Source organism: Varroa jacobsoni, unplaced genomic scaffold (genome assembly GCF_002532875.2).
Source record: "Varroa jacobsoni isolate VJ856 unplaced genomic scaffold, vjacob_1.0 scaffold_198, whole genome shotgun sequence".
Lineage (NCBI taxonomy): Eukaryota > Metazoa > Arthropoda > Arachnida > Mesostigmata > Varroidae > Varroa > Varroa jacobsoni.
In genome coordinates, this window is record NW_019213100.1 from 207,610 (window position 1) to 217,275 (window position 9,666).

The following is a 9,666-nucleotide window of genomic DNA, read 5'->3' on the forward strand; positions in this document are numbered from 1 at the left end:
TGTACTAATATGAAGTTTCTAGAAAAAATAAAAATAAGAAGAAGGATAATCTAAAAGTGGCCTACTTAATAATCCAATGGAGCAAAGTATGGCACAATAGGTTGGTAATGTCTTATAATAACACATATGTCTGCCTGAGAGACTACAAATTAATTCTTCACGGAAAAGTGCAGTCTTTTGCGTATAGACACTTGAATATTCTCTCCATGAAATTCAGCTGTTCTCAGCTCTAAAAGTGTTTGCATGCTGACATCAAAGATTTTATTTTGACCCTGAAAAAGAACGACGTAAACATATCAATAAAGCAATGCTAATTATTTACGCTACCTGCTCTGTAGATACAGTAAGGATTTCTAATTAATGATACCATTATTTAAAAGTCTCAGTACAAAAATATTTATATTTTAGTAGTAATAATAAATAAGCATATCTGTAATTTAAAAATGAAAATTCACAGTGCCACTAAATTCACAATTTTATTGTTACTAGAAACTGTCAAGCTTATTTTCAAATTAAAATTTCACTTCTCATATATATTCAGAGCTCCTAAATACTATATGTACATAGCCGATAGGTTAAGTGTTTCATTAGAACGAAAGAGAACTAGATCGATCGCGGATATTCGTTTATGATATTTGTAGCAATGCTTCTTGTTTTTTATATTTTCCAGGGATTAAGTTGAATGAAATTGTGACGGAAACTATATCCCGTGATCTAATAAGATAATTTGTGTAAGTCGAATTCATGCTGCGTTACCTGTACAAAGTTAAGAATTGCACCTGTTCGGTGTGTCAGCTGTTTTTATGTGCGACCCTACCCATGCAATTGGAATAACACAGACAGTGTCTCTACTGACACTTTCTCTCGATATCTATATTTCTTACGGCTAGCAAACGTTTTTATTTAAGGGATATCGAGATCGGGCCTAATCATGGGCCTTCGAGTAAATTCACAAGAAGGCAACTTTTCTAAGTATGATCGAAGCGAGAATATGGTGAACCCATTATCCCTCAGAAAATTTTCAACAAGAACGGTGAAAGCGTTGCATAGAATACGGACCGAGTCTGATTCAAGCAGCTGCCGCGATTCCGAGTTTGGGAGTTTTGTGGCGTAGTAATCGAGATCAAACATGAAATTCCAATACCTGAGAACAGATGAGTCTTTGATTAGTAGTTGCGAATTTCCTTAATTATTGATTAAATAATTAGCCGTCGCTCAAGTTGCGTAGTTTGCAAAAAAATTACGAAATTACGAAAAGTGTGTCGATTTGAGTTCAGTATACATAAGTCGAACCCATCAACAATATTGGTCCATCTTAAATTTGGAAATGAAACACACGAAGGCATTACAGCCTTGAACTAAGCACTTACCGAGATTCGTGTTACTGCTTCTGCCATGGTAACAAAATATTTTACTTGTACAAATAGTCGAATGCACATCCCGTACATAAAGCCCCACTCGTGGTGCGTAACTACTGTTAGGCAATGGCACTTTAGATGGTGCTATTTATATACCCAATTTATTCTACTCGGGTATATCGATTAGAACGTTTAAAGATTTGCCGAACTGTTTTCTCTTTCTTCATCAGTTCGTACTTATTCTAGATAGAGAATATATTATATTTGCTTTTTGAGTGATTTTTCTTTTTCTAATTATGAAGCTCGTTCTCGTCATTTCTCATTAACAAGTGGTACATGGACTCTGGATAATTCTTACCGAAGTTGAGCGTAGTTCTGAAACTGTTGTGTACGCAGCTGAAGTGCGTCCTCTCCGCACGACGAACACGTCGGAATTTCTTCTTCATGCACGTTACACAAAACGTCTCTCTGGCGGAAGTCACATATCTGGCATACGTAGGTGATATCCTCCGCCTCGGCCTGGAGTTTTTGAAGCCTCCGAGTTACCTGGTTGCAAAGTTGCTCCACTTGAGTACTAAGCTGGGCCTGGCAGCGACCACATTCGGCAAAAAGGAATCGCAGTTTACTATCAACCACCTAAGTCAAAGAACATTTGGATATATTGTTATTAGTGATATTAAGTAGTTATAGGCAAACTTATAGTTTAGTGTAAAAAAGTGAAATAACATTATTCGTTCAGAAATGGACTACATTTTTCTTTTTGCTGGCCGGTCTGGAAAACCTCGTAGCAATGCTAACTATAGGTCTATTCGACTCTGTCTGTCCTTCACCTGATCGCAGAACTATTTTCTTGAGAGAAGCATCTCGGAAACGTTTTCCCGCAAATATTTAAATTTGAACATGTATCTTATGCTGGAGTGGTTTTTGATTCCCACCTAATTACCGCCCAGGGCAAGTACAGCTAAGTAGTATAAATAGACAGTGTATATAAACTACGTTTGGGTGTATGATTAACGAAAAACATTGTACCTGAATAATTACAGCGATTTTCTTTATTTTATTGATGAAGCAACGATAAACAAATCGTGTTAGAAAGTACCTGAAAAACGGGTCCGTCAACTGAAATGGGCGTGTTACACTGGGTGCACTCCACCGTGAAGGGTTCCACATTCTGGAAGAGGTCAGAGTCGAGCGACTGCGGCAAAAGCAATGAAATACCTACATTCAACTCGGAGTCGATCACTTCCGACGGATCAAATGCTGCCCTGCGATTATATTTGCTTGGGTCCAAGCCTCCATCGTCGAAATTCAACATACACAGAACGCGTGTATAGCTCATTACTCAAATGTTAGCAGCGATAGCTTGTTCGGTCAGGGCATTTGTTATTAAGAAAGCACAAAACCCCTTACTCACATATTGTTAACTTTATCCACTATATATATAGAAAAGTTCAAAATCATTAGTGTTGGCAGAACAACGCTTACCGAGACACTGGGCGACGATGGTCGAGTCCGTTCCTTGAATAGGATCCACGAGACGCGACACGACAGGGAACACCTGTTGGGTGAGGTAGTACGTTTTGTCGATGGCCAGCTTTCCAGCATATTCCTTCATATCGAGTTCATCCTTGTGATATGCTCGCTGTATATGCGGGGCATCGGTGCCGTCCTCACAAATCACGTACTGAACGGTATCACCTGCCCTCAGCTTTCGCGCGCCCCGTACGTTAAATCTCTGAGCAACAATCACGTGTGGTTGGTTCTTAGCATCAGAATAGTCTTCAACATTCTTCGTTAGTTGCTTGGTGATGATGTACTGCTCAAATGGCAAGGAATTCTCATTGATCATCGTTGCTACTTGTTGCAAATGGGCATGCACTGCATCTACGGCATCATCGGCACCGAGCTTGCCATCCAGCAACGTGTCTACCACAAATCGACCCGTACGACGAGCCAGTTCAGCCCAGTCTCTGCGAACGATATCTAGGCCTTTAACCTCTATCTTCTGTCCAGTGATGGTGCCATCAGATCCCAAACTAAGCGTACAAGCAGCATACTTCTTCTTTTTTAGCAGAAGCATTGACCGGAACACGCCGTCTATTTCGATTTCCAGCTGACGATACTGCTTGTTGATCGCCTGACGTATACGGTTGCCAATTTCTTGGACCTGCTGAATCTGATTGGTTCCTGTCTTAATCATAATGGAATCAGTATCTCCATAGATGATAGAGTACCCCATTGATTCGGCCATTGACTTAGCACTCATCAATATATCTCGACCACGTTGTGTAATAAGAGCCGCAATGGGTTTGGCGTAAAAACGAGACCCCTGAAAACCAAGGCATCCATACATTGAATTGGCGGTCAGCTTCAAAGCTTTCTGCCGAATATCGTACTGCAAGAGTTTTTCCTTGGTAAGATTCGAATTTTTTAATAAATTCTTGACCGCTCGACGGCTGTCAACTAACCGCTTAATCTCGGACGGCAAAACTCCAACATCCACTGTCGTCTGCGGAATTTGTGCCTCCCAGTCAGTTTCCGCCGCTAACAGATTTTCCTCAGGAGGTGTAAGTACACAAGTCGTGAAGCAGAGATTATACTCTTGTATAATAGACGGATAGAGTGAATTGAAGTCCATAAGCAAAATCATCGAATCGTAGAAGCCAACAATGGGATCAAGAACTAAACCTCCTGAATATGTAGGGCCTTTTTTCTTCTCATCTTTACTGTCTTCATTTTCCTTCTGCAGACGGCGTGATCGTTTCGACTTTTTGTCCGGAACAATGAAATTCTTCTCGGTGAACGCGTGCAAAAGCAAATATTCATTCCGCAATGCGCGCCCTCTCTGAAGCGTTTGTGACAGAGTGTTTCCGCAGATGTTTGTAATCTGGGCCGCTAGCGGCAGCACGTTAAGTTCAGCCATCAACTTCAACACGAATTGCGACTCAATAATGAGATGCTTGCAAATATTTAGAAGGGAATCACTTCGAGAATACATCTCACGTATGACATCGACCGGTATTTCATCGTGTTCTTTGGACAAAACATTCTGTACTAGGTCGACAAGGTCGTAACTCTTTGCTTGAATAAGTTCCCGAGCTGAAAGCTTTGTGTCACAGAGAACTCGACCGGGCAACAAATGGCTGTGATCCATTCGGGCCACGTTGATCATCGAGGATCGATGTAGGCGCGAAAGCGCCGACGGCTTGTAAATCTTGTGCCGTTCCATGGCTGAAAGAACCGCTGGTAGAGTGAAGGTTGTTACGTCGTGACCAACGATAATGTCTGGATCTACTTTGGCAATTTTGGCGTTTAGTTGTGAGATGAGCATACGCTCATTATCACAAGCATTGATCCGTAAACGATTAGTGGTGGGATTGGCGAGCTCCTTTTTGAAGTCATACGGCAGACCTCGGTCAGCGCATGCGGCGACAAGACAAAAATGTCCAGTGAAAAGGCGCGTTGGTGGTGGCTTTGTTAGTGGGTAAGCCTCACTGACCAGTCCAGAAACCATGATGACTTCGTCCCTGCCGTTCTTTTCGTTACGAACAACTCTCGCCTGCAATGTGAGAATAGTCAGGCTCGGGGGATCCGCTTGGGATTCGCTGACGCTCACGTTACAAAAATCAGTGCAATCTACCTCAAACCGGCAGGTTGTTCGTCGCACTGTCACTAGTTTTGGGTCTTTGATATCTATCCACGACGGGCCCTTGAGTTTCCGATCGAGGATAAACGTTTCAAGACTTGATGTATTCGTTCCGAATACTCGAGAAAACGTCCTCCCTGTAAGGTCCGCTGGAAGAATGTTAGAGGCCTTTGAAGGATTGTACTGGACCTCTAGATAGTTGGTCTCACGAGGGACTTCCTTGGTGTAAAAGACATACTTCTTCGTGATATCTTTACATCGAAAATCTGTGATACCGTGCTGTTTTAGGACTGCATACACCTCTTTGTAGACATCTCCAAACAGTATCGGCGTAACGGAACCAGCCTCATTTTTGACATCTTTTGGCAGAAAGAACATCTTTCGAGGGATATTCCTAACGACAACAGAGGCGCTTACTACACCGTGCGGTACCTCTGTCTTTCCGAAAATAAAAATACTGCCAGGCTGATTAATTGGATCTTCATAAGCGTCCAACCAAAACATTCGGAACACTTTATTTCCTGAGTTGTTTTCTACAAGGAGAAGGTCGGTGGCTAAGTTAGTTTGCGTAGCTGGTTTATCTTCTGATCCTGAATCGAAATCAGCTTCATCTAATAGATCTTCTACTTTGAACATTTTCTGTGATCTTTGAACCGGCGTACTAACTGCCGCTTCTTCAAGTTTTTTGACTGGATAGGAAGTAGATTCTGTCTTAACCTTAGAAGACATTTCCTCGGTGTCTATGATCGTCAATTCTTCTTCTTTAAAGTTAGCATTTTCAATGTTAGTATTTGTCTCTGGAGTTGAGCCTTCTTCAATGGGCATAGATTTTTCTGTGTCGGAAAGGATATTTTTCTTGCTAGAGACTACCTTGGATTCTGCAGACGAGACTTTAGGCTTCACATCTTGGGCTTTTGCAGTTGTTGGCTTTTCAAACGCAGTACTCGCTTTGTTGACTGGATCTTTCTTCGCAAATGGATTTGCAGGCAGAGAACTCTATAGTAAGGACGAACAATATTATGAATAATATAAACAAAGGAAATCACAATTTAAAGAAGTTTCAATAATTTCGCGGAAAAGTCGCTTTCAGAGTCGTGCACCAAATCAATTTCACCAATCTATCGTAGCTGAGTGTAGCTACTACCTAAATACCGGTTACGTTAAACTCAAAATTCTCGGAACGTAATCGAGAATGCAAAACTGGACCCTGAACTACTACATGCGAGGAATGTCTTTTACTTAAATGTACATAATACTATAAAATTTCTATATATTAAATCATGTTTAAGCAATACCCAAGACAAGACTAATCGACTAAAAATACGGTAATCAATCCGGTAGCAAACAATGCAATATTGCGCTGTTAGAAAAGTGTGAGTTTGCCTGTCACTTTGAGTTTACCTCACTCTTCTGCCGTTTTATGCTCCCGCCAGCTGGCCTTGACTTTATCGGTGCGTCATCGTCATCTACATCGAAACCTTTGGCTTTCATGATAGATGCTAATACATCGTCGTCCTCTAGGGATGCCGTTTCTGCTTTGCGTTTATGGGGCGCTGAGAGAAACATGGAGCTAAAACAGGACAAATAAATATGAATAGAGTTTATTTTATGTTAGATATTATGATGTAAAAAATGTCTAAAAAATATTGGTGATTGACCTAACGAACTATTCAGCCTATAAATAACGATAACAAAGTTAATTTGACAAATAATAAAAACCGGAACACAGTTATGTGGACGTGGATGGGTTCCAGTTATAGTTTGGTACCAGAGGAATTTTGTTCTTCAAGCATGAGACCATTTGTATTAAATTTTCCACTGTTAATAGCAAAAGTAAACATCTTAACCATAATTCATACCGAATATTGCCAGATTTATTGGCTTCTTGCCGCTTCTCTTGAGCGCTCTTGGGTGGTTTATAAGAAACTTTTTTCTTCTTGGACTTTTCCCGCTCGTTTTCTTCGAACTCTTCGTCAAAAATTTCGTAGCCGTTATCCTTGTAATCTAAAATAATATGAATACGCTCAGTATTACCACCATAATTCAACGAATCTATTAACTAATAATAATTAATGACTATTAATTCGTCGTAAGGATAACAGTGAGTCTTTAAAAAAATCTACTTTTAATTCGAAATAAATAGATTGGTTACGTAGACCCGCGTGTGGCTCAAAAAGAAGAGCAGAACGACAAGACTGGTGGTCATGCCGTTACGGCACGCGCAAGTAATAGGGTCATAATATGTAGTATGCATAATAAAATTTTTTAAATGAAGTCGTCGAACTACTCTAATTAATAAAGTAATCAATAATAAACCGAATTTGTTAAGTGTCTATTATGCGATTATTTTACTCCGACTGCCTACGTACCATCATCGTTTCCTACCACGAAATCGCTTCGACGGTCGTTAACGCGTCGATTGTATTCCTCTTCAGTGACTTCTTCATACACGTCATCCTCATTATCGACGACAACATCGTAGCCTTTTTTATGGCCACTCTTCACTGCTTTGAACTTCTCGAGCGCTGCCAGTCGACCTGAACGGTCCGAACGCGACCGTCGGGAACGCGACGACGCCAACGACTCTACTCAGACATAATAACAATGTACAAGTGGATGCAGATTATTAGAAGTTTGTATTGTAGCTTTGTATTGAGCATTTTGCATTTTGATGTTTAGAGAGCACATAGTATAGTTCTAGATAATAATACGAATCACATTGTTAGACTATCGAGTTATTAGATTTTTATTATTAGTAGCCTTAATTACTCGTAGTTGTAAAAATTATATATTTATATAGTCTCTTTACCGTCCTTCCTTGCTTTTCTTTATTTATGGTGTATAGCATATAAGTTATCAATAAAATTTACGGTTGTTTCTTTCTTTGTATTAGCCTCGAGTCTGAAGTCTACGCCGTAGTAATCTCTAAGCATTTGTTCTAAAAACTGCAATTTTTTCCTTAAAGTCCATTACGTTACCATAGATAATGTAGACGCATATCAATGAAGCCTCATTCACCTATTGAACAAGCATCACCTCTTTACGTCCTTAGTTTTTTCAGGCCAAATTCATTTCTAAGATGAGCAGCTTAGCATCAAATGTACGACACAGATCACATATACAAAATACTATTTATATTTCAAACCAATGTAGCCCTAGTCGATGTCACCGTTTTGTCCAGAATGATCCTCCTTTGGTAAATAGATGAACCACAAAAATTACCCGAATTTGCAACCGCAGTATTTGTAATTTATCTGCTAGCCTTAATATTAATGGAAAATAAACCCTTTTTTGTATGTGAAATTACCTTATGATAGAATATGTGCGGACAGAGTAGACAACGTTAGATGAAAATAATGTCTCAGTATTATGTCCAAAGTCGCAACAACAAGGGCATGATAAATAATAACGGCGTATCAACTACAGTAACTAGTTGTAACTAGAGTAGAGGTAACCTAGGATTCATTATCTAATCGTGCATAGGTTGATGAAACTGCGAAGACACATATGCATTCTGTGCACTTCTGTTTCATGGTGATACACCAAGACTTCAGGCCATTTTGTTCAGTGACTGATATAATTTACTCTATATGTATGGGCCCTCCGCGTACATTCTTGCTGTCTGATATTGACATGCCCAATGACGAAGATGTCCTTCAGACAGTATATAGAAGGCTACCTATCCTCTGGGGTATATTCACAGTCCGGCACAGGGTCCGAGAATAAACGTTTACAATATCACATAACTTTCTATTTAACGCTTTTTTATACCGTTGGATATATCCACATTTAAGTCGTAAGTATTGGTACTTTAACAAATAAATTCAGGCTGTGCAGCATTGGTTAGATCTTTCACTGTGTGTGTAGTCTTTATAATCAACGTATAATTCAATAATATCCAGACATCAATTCCGTACTTACCATCAGCCATCTCTGTTTGCAAATTTTGCCTCACATACAATTGACTAACTCGCTTTTTCTACAGCCTACTTTAATGTTCACCATACAAGCTTCAACAAAAAACCCACCCCACACCGTTCCTTCTATTCAATTTCTATTAGCTTTACTTGATTTGCATGCTTTTGGCGCCAAATGAAGATCGAAACCTCGATTAAACGCGGAACCCACCAGAGGGCGCTAAGGAGCTGTTGACAAAGTTGAATTTTATCCAGAACACAAGACTGGATATCGTTTGTGTCAATATCAAATTGATACCGTACCTAAATAATGAGCATTCTTGGCATCCTTCCGTCACGCTAATGTTAAATAACCGAAATAGTGCTAAAATTGACCTTCCTCCAAGATGGCGGTTTCTACCATATTTGTTTACCCAACAAGCCATTTATCTTTATCCAGAAGCAGACACCCAGTGTTTGGTTCAAGATGCGAGTCATCGATGCTTCAACCGGAGATGCAAAAGTGAGTGAAAATTGTATAAAGTCAGCTACGAGAGATGACTCGGTTGGTCCGAAGTAAGATCTTGAACAGCACGACAAGCCTCACAGAGAAAGTGGGGCATTCGTGAAATGCAGTTGATTAAAAATAGTCTGTGAATATTTGTGACAATTGTTTTGCTCAGTCATTGTCGTTGTGCTCATGCTATGGAGACTTTTATCGTATTTAGCTAAAACTTAGTCTCATGAATTCATATGGGTATTGTTG

The 9,666-nt window shown here is 39.9% G+C and overlaps 1 protein-coding gene across 4 annotated transcripts; it reads right to left on the reverse strand.

Moving 5' to 3' along the window:
* Window positions 1–457: 457 nt before the first annotated feature.
* Window positions 458–9,096, reverse strand: PolA1 (DNA polymerase alpha catalytic subunit). 4 transcript variants are annotated; one of them, XM_022855231.2, is made up of 8 exons: window positions 8,926–9,081; window positions 7,374–7,589; window positions 6,864–7,008; window positions 6,406–6,574; window positions 2,844–6,000; window positions 2,458–2,651; window positions 1,717–1,994; window positions 458–1,144 (listed from the first exon to the last, which is right to left on the reverse strand). In XM_022855231.2, exons 1-8 carry the CDS (start codon window positions 8,933–8,935, stop codon window positions 904–906), a joined length of 4,410 nt encoding a protein of 1,469 aa, XP_022710966.1. In that variant the 5' UTR covers window positions 8,936–9,081; the 3' UTR covers window positions 458–903. The 4 variants fall into 4 exon arrangements, 3 of the variants coding, with proteins under 3 accessions (XP_022710966.1, XP_022710987.1, XP_022710973.1); XM_022855238.2 differs by lacking the exon at window positions 458–1,144 and having other exon boundaries at window positions 1,857–1,994; window positions 2,458–2,529; window positions 8,926–9,096; XR_015316004.1 differs by lacking the exon at window positions 458–1,144 and having other exon boundaries at window positions 1,923–1,994; window positions 2,458–2,553; window positions 8,926–9,096.
* Between the last annotated feature and the right edge of the window lie 570 nt (window positions 9,097–9,666).

Bases quoted from the DNA above. Each gene is read 5' to 3' on its own strand.
- PolA1 (XM_022855231.2), bottom strand. The intron at 6,575-6,863 runs GTATGAATTATG...GTCCTGTTTTAG, and splicing joins AATAAATCTGGCAATATTCG to CTCCATGTTTCTCTCAGCGC. The intron at 2,652-2,843 runs GTAAGCGTTGTT...TCGACGATGGAG, and splicing joins CATCGTCGCCCAGTGTCTCG to GCTTGGACCCAAGCAAATAT.